Genomic DNA, 23,523 nt, shown 5'->3' on the forward strand with positions numbered 1-23,523 from the left:
ACATACTCTAGGTCAGACCCGTCGAGAGTAGTGATTCTAGTCGGGTGGGCGTGTGCCAGCAGCGTTAGATTGAAGAGCATTGAAGCTCGTTTGGAGGTTTGTTAACACAGTGTCCAATGAAGAGCCAGATGTATACAAAATGGTGTTGTCTGCGTAGAGGTGGATCTGAGAGTCACCAGCAGCAAGAGCGACATCATTGATATACACAGAGAAAAGAGTCGGCCCAAGAATTGAACCCTGTGGCACCCCCATAGAGACTGCCATAGGCTCAGACAACAGGCCCTCCGATTTGACACATTGAACTCTATCTGAGAAGTAGTTGGTGAACCAGGCGAGGCAGTCATTTGAGAAACCAAGGCTATTTAGTCTGCCAATAAGAATGCGGCGGTTGACAGAGTCGAAAGCCTTGGCCAGGTCGATGAAGACGGCTGCACAGTACTGTCTATTATCGATCACGGTTATAATATCGTTTAGGACCTTGACTCTGCTAAGGTTGCAAAGCCTGGTTGGAAGATTCCTGGAATCAGGAGAGAATAGGCAAGAAATATGAAATCCTCCAACCAGGACTTCTGGACATCTTTGGGAAGGTAACCAGAATGGTAGTTTGTTACAATACTGATCCTGCTTATGATGTGTAACACCTTTGTTTCTCCTCCAGATCCAGATATACCAGAGGCTCCTACGTCCCAGCCAACAGAGATCTGCATATACCGTAAGTACACTACCTCACTGCTCATTGATGCTTGTAATATTTTTTTAAAATCTCTAATATTCTCAATTCTAGCTCATGCTAGGCCATATACTGTATGGATCTTCCATTCTTAACAACTAAAGTGAAGAGAGACAGGAAAGTAAGGAGGAGAGATGCTGTGTTAGAAGGGCGTGGGCCAGATTCAAACCCATGGCAGCACTTGCATACAGTACATGTGTGCTTTGAAGGCAGCAGCAGTAACCGCTAGGCTAGACCACCCCAGGCTACTAAAATTGTTGTTTTTCCATCTCTATTTCAGCGATGGACCACTACTACCCAGAGGAAGTGGAGAACAGCGAGCTGGGTGGCCCAGGCAACATGATGAAAACCCTGGACCCCATCCTCATCACCATCATCGCTATGAGCGCTCTGGGGGTTTTCCTGGGAGCTATCTGTGGCGTCGTGCTCTACTGTGCCTGCTCGCACGGCCACATGTCCGACAGCAGGAACTTGTCAGCTCTGGAGAACTATAACTTTGAGCTGGTGGACGGAGTCAAGCTAAAGAAGGACAGCAAGCTAAATGCACAGAACAGCTACTCAGAGGCGTGAGCTTCATCCTCTAGGGAAGAGAACACAAGCAGCCTCATAGCTGGAGGAACTAGACCACCGGACGGAGGGTTGTGAGTTGTGACCCAAATGTTATCCTATTCCTTATATAGTGCACTATGTAGGGGATAGGTTGCCATTTGGTATGCAGCCGGCTGTAGAGATGGTGGGAGGTTGTGACTGAGCCATGCTATTCTCAGGAGCTGCAGTGAAAGGAACCTACCCGTAGTGGGCACTGTGTATAAAGAAAACGTGTACAGCAAAAATTATTATTTGGTTTTTGTTTTTGTTTGTTTTGCGATGTGCTTTGTTTTTCTGTAATTAGATGCTGGTGATGAGACCAATTGAGATGGAAGTATTTATCTTTTTTTTTTTTTTTTTTTGGAAGGATAGGATATTACATTTTTGTCTGAGGTCATTATTATTTCACAGAAAGAGCATAAAAACGTATATTCACTATCCTGACGCGTGGCTCTTTGGCTGGCCATGTTATCTGTTTGTATGTCTGCATCGATTTGTGCATCTTGTTTGTGTGTGTGTGTGTGTGTGCGTGTGTGTGCATGTACGCATGCGTGTGTGTGCGTGTGCAAGTGTATGTGCGTACATGTGTGTATGCATCCAGAGGGTGCTTGCCCTGGCCCTAGACCTGTGTCTAGTTCCACAGTGCCTTTTTGAAAGTTTCTGTTGCCTTTTCTCCACTGATTCTGTTCTGATCATACCAGTACGTAGGCATCGGCTGGTAGTCTGATTCTGTTCTGGTCATACCAGTACGTAGGCATCGGCTGGTAGGGCTGATTCTGTTCTGGTCATACCAGTACGTAGGCATCGGCTGGTAGGGCTGATTCTGTTCTGGTCATACCAGTACGTAGGCATCGGCTGGTAGTCTGATTCTGTTCTGATCTTGGCAGTACGTTAGGCATCGACTGGTAGAGTCTGATTCTGTTCTGATCATAGCAGTACGTTAGGCATCGACTGGTAGAGTCTGATTCTGTTCTGATCATAGCAGTACGTTAGGCATCGACTGGTAGAGTCTGATTCTGTTCTGATCATAGCAGTATGTTAGGCATCGGCTGGTAGAGTCTGATTCTGATCATAGCAGTACATTAGGCATCGGCTGGTAGATTCTGATCATAGCAGTACGTAAGGCATTGGCTGGTAGATTCTGATCATATCAGTACGTAAGGTATTGGCTGGTAGATTCTGATCATAGCAGTACGTAAGGTATTGGCTGGTAGAGTCTGATTCTGATCATAGCAGTACGTAAGGTATTGGCTGGTAGATTCTGATCATATCAGTACGTAAGGTATTGGCTGGTAGATTCTGATCATAGCAGTACGTAAGGTATTGGCTGGTAGATTCTGATCATATCAGTACGTAAGGTATTGGCTGGTAGATTCTGATCATAGCAGTACGTAAGGCATCGGCTTGTAGAGTAGGGTCAGATTAGCAGGATTCCATGCCATCCCTTCATAGCACATGACACATCCAACTTATTGTACATAGGTTTTAATATATTTGAGCGCCTTTATAAAAAGAGACAAAATGCTGCAGTATCTCTTCTTCGTAGTTTTTGTATCATAGGCGATGTTATCTGGCTGTCATCATGTACAGTATGTAATAGGCATTTTGTGTTGTTATGTTCCATTGGTGCTCTCACAATGCTGCCTGGAAAAGGAGGGTTATTATGGCCAATGGTTATGGCCTTTTGAGAGATGTTCAGAGTCAGCCATGATCATCAGTATTGAGCCTTATTAATAGGGGCAAGAATTGGCTACAAAGGCCTAAGAAGGAGAGAGTTAAGAAGCCATTGGCTGTGTCTGAAATGGTACCCTATTCGCTAAAGAGTGCACTACCTTTGACCAGAGCCCTAGGGGCCCTGGTCAAAAGTAGTGCACTATATATGGAATATGGTGGCATTTGGGACGTAGACAGACAACAGATCGGATGGCTGAAGCATCTCTACAAAATAAAATGCTATCACACTGCTATGACAATACCTGGGACATTACGGGCCAGTTTCTCAGACATAGATTCAGAATCTCGTTGAGAATGCTTTTTAGTCCGGGACTAGGCTTAATCTGTGTCTGGGAAACCGGCCCTACATGTCTGTGGTAGAATGATGGACCTTGATAGAATGAAAGAGACTCTTATGACGTCATGCTGTTTTCAAGTACTGTAGTCTACATCCTCTTTGCTCTGCTTTTTGTCTGTATTGAATGTTAACGTGAAGAGTTCAGGCAAAACAAAGTACTGTATAAAATGGCGAAAACATAGATCCAAGGTTCAATCAATGGATGTGATGTAGCTATACTGTTTATTCCTTCAGCCGGGGTCTATGAGCTTCTATCTTTAGATTCTTTCATGTTTTCTTCATGCGGGGTAGCTAGTTCAACAGATGTTTCATGGTTCTGCTTCAAGCGCATAACAGTATTCCACATTCCATAGGATTAGAATGATTGGAATTAAAATGAGTCATTCTAAATTATTTCTATGGTTCCACCACTCAAAAATGTAAAGGCCTAATGTTTTGGTGTGGTCTTTGTCAATAGGAAAGGATGCTGCAGCACCAGATGTGAAAACAATGTTGCACTGATATATTTAAAAGATATTTGTGTTGTTTAGGATATTGTTTTGTGAAGAAAGAGAGAGAAAGCGAAAGAAGGATAAGACAGTGTTACAGATAACTATTTTATATGGTTTCAGATTATATAGTTCTGAAATGTACAATTATGGAGATGTTTTTCATTATTGAAAAAGCTATACATGTCTCTTTACTTACGTAATGTTTTACTTGGTATGTTATATCACCTTGTGTTTTTTGTACTGTCACAAATGTCTGTGCCATTTTTTTCTACTAAATGTTTGATTTTCAATACTGCTTCTGTAATTTGCTGTCCCAGATAAAAAAGAAAAAAATAAGTAAGCAGTTGAGGCCTTAATGACTCAAGTAAAGTTTCTTTACTTGGACTCTGTCCCAAATGTCCCTATTCCCTATACAGTGGACCAATAGGGCTCTGGTCAAAAGTAGTGCACGGTGTAGGGAATAGGGTGCCATTTGACTCCCTGGTCAGCTCCCTGTTGTTTCTGAATCTGATCAATGACTACTACATTCCAAAGATTTGGATCAAATAAATGTTTGAATAAGATTAATTATTTCAAGTTGTTTTAGTTCAGAAAGTGATAATTGTGTATTTGCCCCATCATATACCCAGAGTTGTACCCTTTTAATGTGTCCTTTGTCATATCCACATTGAACACTGGAGGGCGGTGTTGAATAAAATGCTTTGTATGGCAACTGTACGTGAAGGGCCACTCCAAATCAATGGCAACCAATCAAGTAATCAAGTGTGTTACAGTTTCTCATACATACAGTTTATTAGGGTATTACATGATCAAATACAGTGAATTACCAGCTAAGCTAATTTCCTGTTAAGTACATTTGTTTACAGGTAGAGATACTGTACCAATGTGCGAAGAAGACGTCTGTGGTTAGGGTGAAGTTTCCTGAGAAAGCCACCCATCACCACAGAGCTATCAGGCATAGAGCTATAATTAATATCACCATAGAGCAGAGGTTCTTAAGCTTTTACAGCTCGAGACCCAAATGAGAAATGTACTGTCCTCGAAAGACCCAAATTAAGAAGAAAGAGTGTGTGATTGTAACTCATAAATTGTTTTTATTCCGTTTTGATTTCTATTTGCCATATATTTTAACTGTGCTGTGATGTTTCACAAAAGTTCTGAACCTTTCTATTCTCATAGATTCTACATATTGTAAATTAAAGATAAACATTTTTGCTAAGAGTATTATAATATTTTTGATCGATTGACTATGACTTTTTAAATCACCCAGCAGTGCTATTTGCAGAGTTAGCTCCAGGTAAATGTTGCAATTCTTCAGCCATTCCTGACCCTGCAACCAATAACAAGCTACATATGGACTGTACCAAAACAAATTATCTAATGATTCAGTTTCTTCTCAGCAAAATCTGCAGAGCTGGAATAGTTCTATCCCCCATATATATATATATATATAACATTCTATTGATTGCAAGAATTTTGTATAATAATTTAAATTGAAAAACTCTTAAGTTTTGAATCCAGCGTCGTTTGGGGATCAGTTCATAAACCATGCGCCATGGAATCGGTACATCGAAATCTCTTCCCAACTATTTTGCAATCTACAGTGCATTTGGAAAGTATTCAGACCCCTTCTTTAATTATTCCACATTTTGTTACTTTACAGCCTTATTCTAAAATGGATTAAATTTTTTATTTCCCTCATCAATCTACACACAATACCCCATAATGACCAAGCAAAACAGGTTTTTAGAGATTTTTGCAAATGTATATACAAAAATAAATAAATACGGAAATATCACATTTACGTAAGTATTCAGACCCTTTACTCAGTACTTTGTTGAAGCACTTTAAGCAGCGATTACTGCCTCGAGTCTTCTTGGGTATGACACTACAAGCTTGGCACACCTGTATTTGGGGAGTTTCTCCCATTCTTCTCTGCAGATCCTCTCAAGCTCTGTCAGGTTGGATGGGGAGCGTCGCTGCACAGCTATTTTCAGGTCTCTCCAGAGATGTTCGATTGGGTTCAAGTTCGGGCTCTGGCTGGGCCACTCAAGGACATTCAGAGACTTGTCCCGAAGCCACTCCTGCGTTGTCTTGGCTGTCGTTGTCCTGTTGGAAGGTGAACATTCGCCCCAGTCTGAGGTCCTGAGCACTCTGGAGCAGGTTTTAATCAAGACTCTCTCTGTACTTTGCTCTGTTCATTTTTGCCTCGATCCTGACTAGTCTCCCAATCCCTGCTGCTGAAAAACATCCCCACAGCATGATGCTGCCACCACCATGCTTCACTGTAGGGATGGTTCCAGGTTTCTTCCAGACATGACGCTTGGCATTCAGGCCAAAAAAGTTCAATCTTGGTTTCATCAGACCAGAGAATCTTGTTTCTCATGGTCTGAGTGTCCTTTAGGTGCCTTTTGGCAAACTCCAAGCGGGCTGTCATGTGCCTTTAACAGAGGAGTGGCATCCATCTGGCCACTGTACCATAAACGCCTGATTGGTGGAGTGCTGCAGAGATGGTTGTCCTTCGCCAGATCTGTGCCTAAACACAATACTGTCTCTGAGCTCTACAGACAATTCCTTCAACCTCATGGCTTGGTTTTTGTTCTGACATGCACTGTCAACTGTGGGACCTTATATAGACAGGTGTGTGCCTTTCCAAATCATGTCCAATCAATTGAATTTACCACAGGTGGACTATAATCAAGTTGTAGAAACATCTCAAGGATGATCAATGGAAACAGGATGCAGCTTAGCTCAATTTCGAGTCTCATAGCAAAGGGTCTTAATACCTATGTAAATAAGGTATTTATGTTTTTTATTTTAATAAATTTGCCAACATTTCTGAAAACCAGTTTTCGCTTTGTCATTGTCATTGTGTGTAGATTGATGAGGACATTAGTTCATTGAATCCATTTTAGAATAAGGCTGTAACGTAACAAAACGTGGAAAAAGGGAAATGTTCTGACTACTTTCCGAATGCACTGTATATGGCACAGCTGTCAATTTTTTGGTCCTTAAATTAAACTGGTATACTTCTCAATTTATCACAATTTTCTTTAAAATTGGTACTTAATGCTCAGCCGACAGACAAGTTCCTTACTTTCTCCCCCATCCACTTGCCTCTATAGAGCTATACTTAATAAAGGCTTTTTCCTGCCACAATTACACAACAAAGACAGCACAGAATGCTGAATGTACAAAACCGGGAAGAGGTTAACATCATTAATAACATAACTGGAACTGAGGACCTAAACACAAAGTACAGATATCCTGATTGGGCATTTTTAAATGACAAAAGACAAACAAACATGACAAGCAATGTTTGAAATGTAACATTTGAAAAAATATTGTTTTGTTTGTGACAAATATTTATCCTAACATCATCAAATACATTGATTAGAATACAAAGGACTATTGTTCTGTGTTAACGTAATGTCTTTCATTTACAGCTTAATTGGAACCTAGATTATTATTATAATTTATATTTTTGGGTACTTTTTACCCCTTTTTCTCCCCAATTGGTAGTTACAGTCTTGTCCCATCGCTGCAACTCCCCTACGGACTCAGGAGAGGCGAAGGTCGAGAGCCATGCTTCCTCCGAAACACGACCCTGCCAAGCCTCATCGCTTCTTGATACACTGCTCGCTTAACCCGGAAGCCAATGTGTCAGAGGAAACATCGTCCAGCTGGCGACCGAAGTCAGCTTGCAGGCACCCGGCCCGCCACAAGGAGTCAATAGAAAGCGATGGGACAAGGAAATCCCAGCCGGCCAAACCCTCCCCTAACCTGGACGACGCTGGGCCAATTGTGTGCCGCCTCATGGGTCTCCCAGTCACGGCCGGCTGTGACACAGCCCGGGATTGAAACCCGGGTCTGTAGTGACGCCTCAAGCACTGCGACGCAATGCCTTAGACCACTGCGCCACTTGGGAGGCCCTAGAACCTAGATTAATTAATAATTCCTTTCATAATTTATATATTTAGTTTAATTGAATTATAATGTATGACTCATAAACCTGCAGTGATTAAGTTAAAAATAAATACATGATGGGATGGTAATTAGGAGGTACTAGATGAGTGGCTGATGATTTGGGGAGAGAGATCCCTTTTGCTTCATTTGAATGTTATTTAGACACGGAAGGGCAGATGTGCACAACAGCAGCTGTGCAGTCATACACAATGGCTAAATGTGTGCACATCGTCATTGTTCTCATTGACTATGCACACACACTCATTCCCTTTTGTCTTGACACAGAAGGCAATCAGTGTTTTTTTCAGATTTTACACCACCGAGAAAATACATTGTAACTCTTTTAGGATATAATATATGGCATTTAGCAGATGCCTTTATGCAATGTGACTTACATACATCCGTGCATACCTTTTTTTTATGTTCAGATGGTCTCTGGAATCGAACCCACCATCCTGACATTGCAAGCTCCATGCTCTACCAACTGAGTAAAACCTTTGATGTTATACTATACTAGTGTCACAGTTTGGAAGAAGTCAAATTTGATGGGAATAAAAGCGAGAACGCTTCCTCAGCAGTAAGACAGCACAACTTAAACTATGCTGTCTTACAAATACACAATGCTCTGCACTAAAGCTTCCTGTTTCTTCACTGATCACAAAAACAAGCCAACAGTGGTTTCACGGAACTACAGTGTCTCTTAGCAGGAGTTTACTATACTTTTTCACCAAACGAAATTCAGTTAGTGTAGTTTAAACACAAGTATATATATATATATCCCCAAAAAGAGTGTTTGAGAGTAAAGTTTTACATTGAACTCACAAATTGAGTCCACATTGAGTCCCACTGTTGATCTCTAGAATGTGATCTTTATCTGAGGTAAGAGTGTTGAATCGTCACTTAGTAACAGCCCTTATCAGTAGGAAGAACCTTCCAAACATGTTTATAATATGTGTTTGTCATATTGAATCATTGTTGAACCATCCATATCTGAGCAAATACAACTTCTAAGGAAGGATGTGCCCTGCAACACCAACATCTTTGAGCAAAGTACAGTTTCTCATATAATTAAGATCACAGAAATAACCACATATTGATCAGTGTGTGTGAAGTGGGTTAATAAGATGTGAGTCAGGGTCAGCAGTGTTACTTAGCCTACTCACAGGAAGGTTCACAGGTCTGTCTGTCTCTGAGCTTGCTTCATTGCCCTCCAAGTACAGTCGGCATGTCCTGTGTGGGCAGTTCTAGATAAGGAGAGGTGCCTGAAATGCATTGTCCACTCCACTCTGCTGAAGGGAAAAATATTTCGCCCTTGACTGAGGCACTGAGGACATATTGTAACGTGTTCGGGAGAGCTGGACTCCTGCCCATAGTTAGAATTTTTACATTCCGTTTTTCCTCGACGTTTTGGTATTTTGTACGAGGCAACTATCATTTTAAACAGATAGGCCACATCACTCATACTTTGGGTTATTTTCTTCAGTGAAAAAAGTAGTCTACGGAGTAGGGAGTTTATTTCTCTAGAAAAAGCAGACGGGATACTTTTTGCATCAAATGCAGCTCTGAAATTATAAATATATATATATTAGAAAACACGAGTCAAGGTAAGATTCTGTACGTTATTTTCTCAAATGATTATCCAGCATATCTGGTAGGTATTTGAAGTCTATGTCAAGAATGTATAGGCTACTGAAATATTCAAGAGATTCGACAAAGGGGATGGGGAATGAGCTGGGTAACTTTGTGTGGGGATAGCGGCAGTCGGACAGGGCTACGCGAAACCGATTGGCTTTGTGAATTCACTCGTATCAAATAGGCCTACATGGACTTTTCTGTGTTCATCTTTACCAAGGTACGTTCTTACATTGTCCAGCCGTATGCCCATATTAAGGGAAATTTGACGCATTTTGGTTGGTAGGCTTTGTATTGGTTTGCCCCCCATTTTCGTCTACTGTCTGTCGGCTACTTTTTATAACAGCGCTTTCCACCATAGATGAAGTTTTCTTTGACATGTTTCAGAGGCTGAAAGTTCTATTAGGTTAGTCTACTCTTAAATTTAGGCCCTATTCCATGATGTAACTTGGCGATTTTGAAGGGGATATATTGTATCAAGAGTTGTTACTGCCTATATTGTAACATTGTTGCCTCCATTTTCCAAAGGGGATTGGTTGGTAGGCCTGGGCTCTTGTCTGTACTTCGAGTGTATCTCCCTGGGGTAGTCTAAAATGTACCATGGCAATCAATATGTGGTAGCTTATGTACAGTAAACATAGATTTCTAATGTAATCGCACAGATGCATACACAGCAGTTTGTTTCAATGCTTGGGAGTGTCTCACAGCACTCATTGAGATATCTCTAGTTTATATCCCTGTAATAAGTTACCATTGAGATAGAGAGTTGGGTGTATGCATTCAAATTGTAACTGTCAGTTCCAGCCAGGGACCCCAAAAAATTGACCTATTGAAATCTACAGTTTTACTCTCTCTCTCTGTCCTAATCTATAGCATCAATGTGAGAGTGTGTGTAAACTGAGATTGACCATTCAGCATTGACCATATAAAATCCAGAGCGATATGTGTTCTTGTGAGTAGTTAACTAGTATTTCATCAAGGTTATGTCTCAAATGGCACCCTATTCCCTATACATGCACTACTTTTGACCAGGGCCCTATGGGGTAGTAGTGGACTACACAGGGAATAGGGTGCCATTTGGGACACAGCCCCATGTATACTACTCTGATTCATTCTGCAGTTGAGTTGAATTGACTGTGTGTTGAGTTGACTGTGTGTATTGCGAGACTGACCAGATGGGTCCTGCCTAGTGAGGCACAGATCTGGGGAAGGGTACCAAAAACTTTCTGCAGCATTGAATGTCCCCAAGAACACATTGGCCTCCATCATTCTTTGGAACCACCAAGACTCTTCCTAGAGCTGTCCGCCCAGCCAAAAGGAGCAATCAGGGGAGAAGGGCCTTGGTCAGGGAGGTGACCAAGAATCTGATGGTCACCCTGACAGAGCTCCAGAGTTCCTCTGTGGAGATGGGAGAACCTTCCAGAAGGACAACCATCTCTGCAGCATTCCACCAATCAGGCCTTTATGGTAGAGTGGCCAGATGGAAGCTACTCCTCAGTAAAAGGCACATGACAGCCCGCTTGGAGTTTGCCAAAAGGCACTCAGACGATGAGAAACAAGATTCTCTGGTCTGATGAAACCAAGATTGAACTCTTTGGCCTGAATGCCAAGCGTCACGTCTGGAGGAAACCAGGCACCATCCCTACGGTGAAGCATGGTGGTGGCAGTTTTCCAGCGGCAGGGACTGGGAGACATGTCAGGATCGAGGGAAAGATGAACGGAGCAAAGTACAGAGAGATCCTTGATGAAAATCTGCTCCAGAGCACTCAGGACCACAGACTGGGGCGAAGGTTCACCCACCAGCAGGACAACGACACTAAGCACACAGCCAAGACAATGCAGGAGTGGCTTTGGGACAAGTCTCTGAATGTCCTTGAGTGGCCCAGCCAGAGCCCGGGCTTGAACCAGATCGAACATCTCTGGAGAGACCTGAAAATAGCTGTGAATCGACGCTCCCCATCCAACCTGACAGTGCTTGAGAGGATCTGCAAAGAAGAATGGGAGAAACTCCCCAAATACAGGTTTGCCAAGCATGTAGCGTCATACCCAAGAAGACTCGAGGCTGTAATCGCTGCCAAAGGTGCTTCAACAAAGGGTTAAAAAATTTTTTTGCTTGGTCATTATGGGGTATTGTATGTAGTAGATTGATGAGGGGAAAAAATAGTTAATCAATTTTAGAATAAGGCTGTAACGTAACAAAATGTGGAAAAAGTGAAGGGGTCTGAATACTTTCCGAATGCACTGTAGATTGCAAAATGTACCTATTCCATGGCTAATGGCGTTCTTCACCAACCAAATGCAAAGAAGGCGAGGCGCAGAATGATTTGTTGAGCTGCTGTGTAAGAAAGCACTGCCACCAATCCTGATAGCTACAGTGCCTTGCAAATGTTTTCATCCCCCTTGGTGTTTTTCCTATTTTGTTGCATTAAAACCTGTAATTTAAATGGATTTTTATTTGGATTTCTTGTAAAGGACATAGTCCAAATTGGTGAAGTGAAATGAAAAAAAATAACTTGTTTCAAGAAATTCTAACAAATACATAACGGAAAAGTGGTGCGTGCATATGTATTCACCACCTTTGCTATGAAGCCCCTAAATAAGATCTGGTGCAACCAATTACCTTCAGAAGTCACATAATTAGTTAAATAAAGTCCACCTGTGTGCAATCTAAGTGTCACATGATCTGTCACATGATCTCAGTATATATACACCTGTTCTGAAAGGCCCCAGAGTATGCAACACCACTAAGCAAGGGACACCACCAAGCAAGCGGCACCATGAAGACCAAGGAGCTCTCCAAACAGGTCAGGAACAAAGTTGTGGAGAAGTACAGATCAGGGTTGGGCTATAAAAAAATATCCGAAACTTTGAACATCCCACGGAGCACCATTTAAATCCATTATTAAAAAATGGAAAGAATATGGCACCACAACAAACCTGCCAAGAGAAGGCCGCCCACCAAAACTCACAGGCCAGGCAAGGAGGGCATTAATCAGAGAGGCAACAAAGAGACCAAAGATAACCCTGAAGGAGCTGCAAAGCTCCACAGCGGAGATTGGAGTATCTGTCCTAGGACCACTTTAAGCCATACACTCCACAGAGCTGGGCTTTACGGAATAGTGGCCAGAAAAAAGGCATTGCTTAAAGAAAAAAATAAGCAAACACGTTTGGTGTTTGCCAAAAGGCATGTGGGAGACTCCCCAAACATATGGAAGCAGGTACTCTGGTCAGATGAGACTAAAATTAAGCTTTTTGGCCATCAAGGAAAACGCTATGTCTGGCACAAACCCAACACCTCTCATCACCCCGAGAACACCATCCCCACAGTGAAGCATGGTGGTGGCAGCATCATGCTGTGGGGATGTTTTTCATCGGCAGGGACTGGGAAACTGGTCAGAATTGAAGGAATAGCTCTAAATACAGGGACATTCTTGAGGGAAACCTGTTTCAGTCTTCCAGAGATTTGAGACTGGGACAGAGGTTCACCTTCCAGCAGGACAATGACCCTAAGCATACTGCTAAAGCAACACTTGGTGTGGTTTAAGGGGAAACATTTAAATGTCTTGGAATGGCCTAGTCAAAGCCCAGACCTCAATCCAATTGAGAATCTGTGGTATGACTTAAAGATTTCTCTACACCAGCGGATCCCATCTAACTTGAAGGAGCTGTAGCAGTTTTGCCTTGAAGAATGGGCAAAAATCCCAGTGGCTAGATGTGCCAAGCTTATAGAGACATACCCCAAGAGACTTGCAGCTGTAATTGCTGCAAAAGATGGCTCTACAAAGTATTGACTTTGGGGGGGGGGGGTGAATAGTTATGCACGCTCAAGTTTTCTGTTTTTCTGTCTTATTTCTTGTTTGTTTCACCCAAAAAAATATTTTGCATCTTCAAAGTGGTAGGCGTGTTGTGTAAATCAAATGATACAAACCCCCCCAAAATCAATTTTAATTCCAGGTTGTAAGGCAACAGAATAGGAACAATGTCAAGGGGGGTGAATACTTTCGCAAGCCACTGTATGTGCTGTCTGAGCCACGCTTGTTAAGTTCTTGTATTAAGAACTAAAGTGGCCTTGTTTATAGGCCTTAGTCAGAGTTGGTGGGGTAAAATTATTGTCTTTGTTTAGGAGATCCTGTCTGATAGATAGATCTAGAATGTTTAGTAACATAGTATTAACATTGTCTCAAGGACAGGAGTCAACGAGTGAACCCCCTCTTGTATTTGATCTTGCACACACACACACACACACACACACACACACACACACACACACACACACACACACACACACACACACACACACACACACACACACGCTGACTGAATCAGTCACTTCCCCTAGTTACATTGTTATGACTTAACAGCACCAATATCACTGGGTTAGCCTAGGACTGTGTCTCAAATAGCACCCTATTCCCTTTATAGTACACTACTTAAAAAGTAGTGCACTAGGGCTCTGGTCAAAAGTAGCGCACTATAAGGGAGAAGGGTACCATTTGGGACGCTAGACTAGGAGTGTCTGGATAATATCATACTGTAGTCCTGGGGTCATAGCCTATTACTATCACGCATCTCAGAGTAGGAGTGCTGATCTAGGATGTAATGTTATTCATTGTGATCTAAAAGGCGAAACGTATCCTAAGTCAGCACTCCTACTCTGAGACGGATAACTGGCTATGCCCTTCAGACTTCTCAGTCACATATGAGTCACATTGCAGGCTAGACCCCTCAGGCCTGACAGTGTTGACTGAAATCAGTAGCCCTAGACTCCAAATTCTTATGAGTCATGGACACTGCGTTTCATGGGTCGAAGTATGGCTCTGGGACAAGGGCATATTAAGTTGGAATGTATTGTCTCATTCTCTGAGTACGATCTAGATCAGCACCCACCCCCACCTTCTGAGAGCAGTTACATGTTTTTTGTTAAAAATAGGCTTTTTGTATCAAGCGTCTCAGAGTAGGAGCGATGAGCTAGGATCAGTTTAGCCTTTTAGATCACAATGAATGAGATTTCATGATCAGGGGGAGACCTGATCCTTGATCAGCACTGCATTACAGCTCATATCATCTCAAGAAGGCAGCTCTCATTCACACGATTGAGTAGCCTACTGGCTAGTAGCTCGGTAGATGCCCCCTGTTAAACAGTACCACAAACAAATGAGCTGGATTAAGAAGGAAATCCTCAGTTTAGGTTGGGTTTCCTAAGTATTCCCTTGTACTCTCCGGGACAACTAAATGCTCTTCCTGATCCATCCACATAGTGCTGTTAAGCGAGCGCAACGTACACAGCAGTTTAATTAAGGAAATGGATTCATTCGCTGCCCTGCTGCTAGGAGAGCTAATGGACGGAGAGGGAGAGAGGGAAAGAGAGGGGGGGGTGGACTGTGATTTACGCCAGCAGGTGGGGGATGACACAAGGAGAGAGGCAGTGGGGGTTGGGTGTCCGTTCACCTTACTTAGAATGCTAACCCAGCACAATTAACAATGCAAACATATTTATCATTCATAGCAACCATTCACGCATTGAATGTGTTGAAATAATCTATAGATTCAAAACCACGTACACATTTATTTCACACGTTAATCTGCATAATGAATACCATCAAATGTACTCGTTTTGTTCTCCTCCCTATTTGTATGCACTGTGCAGTCCAAGGTGGTCGATCGACGATAACAGTTTAATGTGGTTAACTACCATCGTAGAAGTAACGGCGAGGTGAGTGAGGCCGTGAGAAAATCCATGCAGGAGTGGTCTCTATGTTAGTTAAAGTCAGGGTCAAGTGGTGCAGCCCCAGGCCCACATCACATCACCGGATCAAAGTGTTAGGTAGTTTAGCTACCGCTTAGCACTAAGATGAAACATCCCATAAACACAACCAACTGACTCAGTGGATCGGTGTTAGGTCTTGTACTGTTTCCCCCTCTCTAAACAGGATTGTGTTAATCATTACAAATGACCGCAATATGATCCCTTTTTTTTTTAGCTGCCCCTTGAGTAAACAAGGGTTGACGTTTGCTCAAAATCTTGCAGATGTTGGTGAGTTGTGTATATATAGTGTGGTTCAAAACAGACACATTCCTTAACCTACGTTTATTCACCAAAATGCTTTTTCTTGACTTATAGTTTTGATGTCTTCACTATTATTCTACAATGTGTATATATATACAGTACCAGTCAAAGGTTTGACACACCTACTCATTCAAGTTATTTTTTCTTCCTATTTTCTACATTGTAGAATAATAGTGAAGACATCAAAACTATGAAATAACCCATATGGAATCATGTAGTAACCAAAAAAGTGTTAAACAAATCAAAATATATGTTATATTTGAGATTCTTCAAATAGCCACCATTTGCCTTGATGACAGCTTTGCACACGCTTGGCATTCTCTCAACCAGCTTCACCTGGAATTTTTTTCCAACAGTCTTGAAGGAGTTACCACGTATGCTTAGCACTTGTTGGCTGCTTCCTTAACTCTGCCGTCCGACTCATCCCAAACCATCTCAATTGGGTTGAGGTCGGGTGATTGTGGAGGCCAGGTCATCTGATGCAGCACTCCAGCACTCTCCTTCTTGGTAAAATAGCCCTTACACAGCCTGGAGGTGTGTTGAGTCATTGTCCTGTTGAAAAACAAATTATAGTCCCACTAAGACAAACCAGATGGGATGGCGTATCGCTGCAGAACGCTGTGGTAGCCATGCTGGTTAAGTGTGCCTTGAATTCTAAATAAATCACAGACAGTGTCACCAGCAAAGCATCCCCACATCATAACACCGCCTCCTCCATGCTTTACGGTGGGAACTACACATGCGGAGATCATCCGTTCACCCACACCGCGTCTCACAAAGACACATCGGTTGGAACCAAAAATCCCCAATTTGGACTCCAGACCAAAGGACAACGGTCTAATGTCCATTGCTCGTGTTTCTTGGCCCAAGCAGGTCTCTTCTTCTTATTGGTGTCCTTTAGTAGTGGTTTCTTTGCAGCAATTCGACCATGAAGGCCTGATTCACACAGTCCCCTCTGGACAGTTGATGTTGAGATGTGTTTGTGACTTGAACTCTGTGAAGCATTTATTTGGCCTGCAGTTTCTGAGGCTGGTAACTCTAATGAACTTACCCTCTGCAGCAGAGGTAACTCTGGGTCTTCCATTCCTGTGGTGGTCCTCATGAGAGCCAGTTTCATCATAGCGCTTGATGTTTTTTGCGACTGCACTTGAAGAAAATTTCAAAGTTCTTGAAATGTTCCGTATTGTCTGACCTTCATGTCTTAAAGTAATGATGGACTGTCGTTTTTCTTTGCTTATTTGAGCTGTTCTTGCCATAATATGGACTTGGTCTTTTACCAAATAGGGCTATCTTCTGTATACCCCCCCTGTATGCCAAGTTCTTGACATTTTCTGTATTGACTTACCTTCAAGTAATGGTGGACTGTCGTTTCTCTTTGCTTATTTGAGCTGTTCTTTTTTTTTTTTTTTGGGGGGGGGGGGAGGGGGGGGGGGTTGGGTAGATGAGCTTAATATTGCAGATAGATTGTAACTTCCATCAATGTAATTGTCTGCATCACTTCCAATCCCCCATGTTTTTTATATATATACTCCCCTTTATTACTTTTCAACCCCGCCATCCTTTCCCTACTTGGGGTAAATTAGTGAACAACAATGCCCAGGCCTCTACTTCCAGCCTATACTTACTATCTACACCTTATGAACACATTCAATTTTACAATAATTATATTTTATTTGTTTTTGCTCCTGAACTTATTCTACTCTCAACCTCTCCGATCATTTTCATGATGTCCATCCGGTTTGCTTCTATATGCCATATCTTTCTAACTGTGCTCTTTCCCAAAATCTACCAACATACAATCTATATACTTATTATGGAAACAGTATGCTTACATTATTAGTTATCTTGTTATTATTTATTGTTATTAGTCCCATCCTTCAACTCCATTCAATACCTCCCATCTATCTTTTAACACCATCCATATAGGATTTATATATTTGCCATATATATTTCAACCGTACTGTGATGTTTTACAAAAGTTCTGAACCTTTCTATTCGCATTGCTTCTACAGATTGTGAATTAAAAATAAACATTTTTGCTATAAGTATTATTATATTATTTATCGATTGACTGTGACTTTTCAGATCACCCAGTAATGCTATCTGCAAGGTTAGCTTCAGGTAAATATTGCAATCCTTTAGCCATTCCTGGACCTGTGTCCAAAAACAAGCTACAAATGGACAGAACCAAAACAAATGATCTAATGATTCTGTCTCTTCACAGCAAAATCTGCAGAGCTGGGAAGATTGTATCCCCCATATAAATAACTTTTTATTGGTAGCAAGAATTTTATATAATAATTTAAATTGAAAGATTCAAATTTTTGAATCCGGTGTCGTTTTGCGTGTCAGTTCATAAACACTATGCCATGGGATCGGTACGTCAAAAATCTCTTCCCAACTATTTTGCAATTTATATGGGACGGCTGTCAATCCTTTGGTCCTTAAGTGAAACTGATATACTTTTTTATTTATCACAGTTTTCCTTAACCAATTATGTTCTTTAATGCAAGGCTGACAGACAAGTTCCTTACTTTCTCCCCCTTCCACTTTCCTCTTCCACTTTTGTGGTAAGGCTGCAATTATTTGGTTGTAATTTTGGGTAGAGCAGACATTTCCACCAGTCCTACCGATGATATCATTTACGAAGATTATACCTTTTTTAAACATTCTGTCAAAAAATAAAGTTTTTTTGTCAATTAGTATATTTTAGTTTAACCACAATATTTGTTGCATTATTTGTTCTGTCGTTTCTGGAGGATTAAATTGAAATTGCAACCAACTTTCTATGGCTTGTTTTAGAAATAGTGATATTTGGGAGATGATTTCCTTTTCAAATAACTGAAAATGAGAGGTTGTAATCTGAATAAAGGGGAAAAGGCCATTCTTGAACATTGGGTGAGACATTCTTACTAATTTACTTGAGAACCAGTTCAGATTTAAGTATAACTTTTGTATGACTGAAGCTTTTAGTGATATGTCTAATGCTTTAATATTTAATAATTTCTGTCCTCCGAATTCATATTCATTATATAAATAGGCCCTTTTAATTTTGTCTGGCTTGCCGTTCCAAATAAAATTGAATATTTTTTTCTCATATAATTAAAAAAATGGTTCGCTAGGCGTAGGCAAGACCATAAGCAAATAGGTAAACTGGGGTAATACTAAAGAGTTAATCAGGGTGATTTTTCCACAAATTGACAGGTATTTACCTTTCCATACCTTTCCATGGTAGCAAGATCTTATCTATTTTTGCTAACTTTCTATTAAAATGTATTGAAGTGAGATCATTTACTTCCTTTGGGATATGTATTCCTAGTATATCCACATCACCATCAGACCATTTTATTGGTAAACTACATGGTAATGTAAAAATTGTATTTTTTAGTGATCCAATACGTAATATAGTACATTTGTCATAATTTGGTTGTAATCCAGAGAGGTTAGAAAATGTATCTAGATCCTCTATGAGGCTGTGGAGGGATTCTAGTTGTGGATTTAAAAGAAAACATGAATCATCAGCGTACAATGACACCTTTGTTTTTAAGCCCTGGATTTCTAATCCTCTGATATTATTATTGGATCTGATTTTAATAGCTAACATCTCGATGGCCACAATAAATAGATATGCCGATAGTGGACAACCTTGTTTCACTCCTCTTGACAACTTTCGGAGAAATAGCCATTATTTACTATTTTACACCTAGGGTTACTATACATGATTTTGACCCATTTTATAAGAGATTCTCCAAAATTGAAATGCTCCAGGCATTTATATATAAACCCCAGTCGTACTTTATCAAATGCCTTTTCGAAGTCTGCAATGAATAGCAGGCCTGGTTTCCCATATTTTCCAGTGTTCTATTGTTTCCAATACTTGCCTTATATTATCTCCAATGTATCTTCCATGTAAAAAACCTGTCTGATTAGAATGAATAATATCCGACAATACCTTTTTAATTCTATGCGCTATACATTTTGCTAGAATTTTTGCATCACAACACTGAAGTGTAAGGGGCCTCCAATTTTTTTAAATGGACTATTTGAGCTGTTCTTGCCGTAATATGGACTTGGTCTTTTACCAAATAGGGCTATCTTCTGTATACCCCCCTACCTTGTCACAACACAACTGATTGGCTCATTAAGAAGGAAATAAATTCCACAAATTAACTTTTAAGAAGGCACACCTGTTAATTGAAATGCATTCCAGGTGACTACCGCATGAAGCTTGTTGAGAGAATGCCAAGCGTGTGCAAAGCTGTCATCAAGGCTATTTGAAGAATCTCAAATCTCAAATATATTTTGATTTGTTTAACACTTTTTGGGTTACTACATGATTCCATATGTGTTATTTAATAGTTCTGATGTCTTCACTATTATTCTACAATGTAAACATTTGTAAAAAATAAAGAAAAACCCTTGAATGAGTAGGTGTCCAAACTTTTGACTGGTAGTGTATATATACAACTTTTCCTAAACAATTACAAATCTCATCTATCCAATTTTAGAGTGTAGTTTTTCTCCAGTTTTTGGATGGCAGTTAATCCACTTTTGTACAGCAGAAAAGCAGAGATGTGACACATTCTGTGACGAGTCAAGTACCCTCTTGTTGACCTGACTGTGAGGAGAGATCTCAAATGCATACTCCTCTCTCTCCTTGTCGTCTTCTCAAAAGTCATTGGACGAGAAAGACAGAGGTTCCACCCCTCTGACCTTCTCCTCCAATGGGTTTTGAGGATGCTAGGAGTATACAATTGAGATCCCCTGTAGTTCAGTTGGTAGAGCATGGCGCTTGCAACGCCAGGGTTGTGGGTTCGTTTCCCACGGGGGGCCAGTATGAAAAATGTATGCACTCACTAACTGTAAGTTGCTCTGGATAAGAGCGTCTACTAAAATGTAAAAAATTTAAATATTTTCCCTGTGTGACTGAAGCTTCCATGATGCTTCCATTATGCTGGAAACCCCCAATACTGTTTTAGATTCGAAACCAGGCCTCTCTATAACTCAATAACATAACTCAGCAGACTCTGACGGTGACCAGTGAGGTAAGCAATAGGAAAGTGTTTTATGGAGATACTGTATTTTCACTACTTTTCTACTCTGTTCTGCAGAGAAATGTCAAACTTGCTTTAAGAATGTCACTCCCAAGGGTAGTGAGTGGGTCGAGCCTTTATGCTATGCACATACACACAAGGAATAGATTATCTTAACAAGGCAACAAGATGTCTGCAATGGAATGTTTGGTGAATTTACATCAAATCAAATGTTATTTGTCACATACATGTTTTTTAGCAGATGTTATAGCGGGTGTAGCGAAATGCTTGTGCTTCTAGCTCCTACAGTGCAGTAAGATCTAACAAGTAATATCTAACAATTTCAGAACATATACCCAATACACACAAATCTAAGTAAGGAATGGAATTAAGAATATATACATATATGGACAAGCAATGACAGAGCGGCATGGACTAAGATACAGTAGAATATTATAGAATACAGTATATACATATGAGATGAGTAATGCAAGATATGTAAACATTATTTAAGTGGCTAGTGTTCCAATTCTTAAAGTGGCCAGTGATTTCAATAGGCAGCAGCAGGCTCTAATATGCTAGTGATGGCTATTTAACAGTCTGATGGCCTTGAGATAGAAGCTGTTTTTCATTCTCTCGGTCTCAGCTTTGATGCACCTGTACTGACCTCGCCTTCTGGATGATAGCGGGGTGAACAGGCAGTGGCTCGGGTGGTTGATGTCCTTGATTATCTTTTTGACCTTCCTGTGATATCGGGTGCTGTAGGTGTCCTGGAGGGCGGGTAGTTTGCCCCCGATAATGCGTTCGGCAGACCGCACCACCCTCTGGAGAGCCCTGCGGTTGCTGGCGGTGCAGTTGGCGTACCAGGCGGTGATACAGCTCGACAGGATGCTCTCAATTGTGCATCTGTAAAAGTTTGTGAGGGTTTTAGGTGCCAAGCCAAATTTCTTCAGCCTCCTGAGGTTGAAGAGGTTCTGTTACGCCTTCTTCACCACACTGTATGCGTGGGTGGACCATTTCAGTTTGTCAGTGATGTGTATGCCAAGGAACTTGAAGCTTTCAACCTTCTCCACTGCAGTCTCGTCGATGTAGGATAAAGGATTGTTCTGCCGACTGCAGGGATGACTGCAATGGTTAGACTGCTCTTTCTCTTTCCCTTGTTGAACCTGGCCATACAAAGCCATGATTCCCCAGAGTTTATTGACACTAATATAAATATTATGCTCTTAAAACATACCATGTTGCATGCCATAATATACCAGCTCCAAGGTAAAATAAACGTCACCTTGAATTTCCTGAAATTCTTTGAGGTTTCAGGTTTTTTCACGATAGTAGTGGTAGTAATATTACAATTCAAGCAAATTGTAGCTGCCAGGGGCTTGAAAGTGACACTTTTTGTCACCCCCCTCCCCCCACTCAAAAAAATGTAGCATAAAGCTTACTTACTTATTCAATGTTTTAATTATTTTCACTGCATCAATTTTATTTTAATTTAAAACAGCATTTGTAGAGAACAACAGATGAGCAGCAGGTGCTTCTATTCAGGGTTGCCACTCATCTGCCAATCAGGGATGTGGCTTTTCTGGTCTACCGGTAATCAAATTAGTCACAAAGAAATACAGAATTATAGGGTATGGGAGCGGGCACGAAGGGCAACTCACAAATCAACCGCCCCAGGTGTCCGCTCACCTAAATACATCATATCAATTCATGAGATAGCCCAGCACAAAGGACATCAGCCACTCTTCTGGGAAGGCTTTCCACTAGATGTTGGAACATTGCTGCAGGGACTTGCTTCTATTCAGCCACAAGAGCATTAGTGAGGTCGGCAATGATGTTGGGCGATTAGGCCTGGCTCGCAGTCGGCGTTCCAATTCATCCCAAAGGTGTTCGATGGGGTTGAGCCAGGGCTCTGTGCAGGCCAGTCAAGTTCTTCCACACCGATCTTGACAAACCTTTTCTGTATGGACCTCGCTTTGTGCACGGGAGCATTGTCATGCTGAAACAGGAAAGGTCCTTCCCCAAACTGTTGCCACAAAGTTGGAAGCACAGAATTGTCTAGAATGTCATTGTATGCTGTAGCGTTAAGATTTCCCTTCACTGGAACTAAGGGGCCTAGCCCGAACCATGAAAAACAGCCCCAGACCATTATTCCTCCTACACCAAACTTTACAGTTGGCACTATGCATTGGGGCAGGTAGCGTTCTCCTGGCATCCGCCAAACCCAGATGAGTCCGTTGGACTGCCAGATTGTGAAGCGTGATTCATCACTCCAGGGAACGCTTTTCCACTGCTCCAGATTCCAATGGTGGCGAGCTTTACACCACTAAAGCCGACGCTTGGCATTGCGCATGGTGATCTTAGGCTTGTGTGCGGCTGCTCGGCCATGGAATCCCATTTCATGAAGCTTCCGACTAACAGTTATTTTGCTGAAGTTGCTTCCAGAGGCAGTTTGGAACTCGGTAGTGAGTGTTGCAACCGAGGACAGGCGATTTTTACGTGCTTCAGCACTCGGCGGTCCCATTCTGTGAGCTTGTGTGGCCTAACACTTCACAATTACAGCACTTACAGTTGACCGGGGCAGCTTTAGCAGGGCAGAAATTTGACGAACTGACTTGTTGGAAAGGTGGCATCCTATGACAGTGCCATGTTGAAAGTCACTGAGCTCTTCAGTAAGGCCATTCTACTGCCAATGTTTGTCTATGGAGATTGCATGGCAGTGTGCTCGATTTTATACACCTGTCAGTAACGGGTGTGGCTGGAATAGCCGAATCCACTAATTTGAAGGGGTGTCCACATACATTTGTATATAAGTGCATTTTGAGCATACAATATAGCTCAGTATTTGTATTATTTGTTTTTGCTCATCTTTATCAGGGGTGCCAATAATTTTGGACCTGACTGTATATCTATTTTGATTATGTGTATTTTGATGTAGCCAAACA

General features: G+C 41.5%; 2 protein-coding genes across 3 annotated transcripts in view; both read left to right on the forward strand.

Annotated features, from left to right (window-relative positions):
* Nucleotides 1–558: 558 nt before the first annotated feature.
* On the forward strand, nucleotides 559–4,443 carry LOC311146581 (neuropilin-1a-like). The gene is made up of 2 exons (XM_084183098.1): nucleotides 559–712; nucleotides 1,011–4,443. The coding sequence occupies exons 1-2, from the start codon at nucleotides 628–630 to the stop codon at nucleotides 1,298–1,300; spliced, it is 375 nt and encodes a 124-aa protein (XP_084039224.1). The 5' UTR covers nucleotides 559–627; the 3' UTR covers nucleotides 1,301–4,443.
* Nucleotides 4,444–9,132: 4,689 nt separating this feature from the next.
* The window catches only part of LOC311146899 (integrin beta-1-like), a 62,588-nt gene continuing 48,197 nt past the window's right edge, over nucleotides 9,133–23,523 (forward strand). Inside the window, exon 1 of one of the 2 annotated variants that reach the window (XM_084183527.1) lies at nucleotides 9,133–9,450. Coding sequence is in view for 1 of the 2 variants with exons in the window: in XM_084183526.1 (XP_084039652.1) it covers nucleotides 9,669–9,698 (30 nt within the window). In the remaining variant the exon portion in view is untranslated. Of the gene's footprint in view, nucleotides 9,451–9,608; nucleotides 9,699–23,523 lie in introns of those variants that run through there. The other variant, XM_084183526.1, reaches the window with a different exon arrangement.

This window comes from Coregonus lavaretus (genome assembly GCF_964263955.1).
Source record: "Coregonus lavaretus genome assembly, chromosome: 19".
Classification (NCBI taxonomy): domain Eukaryota; kingdom Metazoa; phylum Chordata; class Actinopteri; order Salmoniformes; family Salmonidae; genus Coregonus; species Coregonus lavaretus.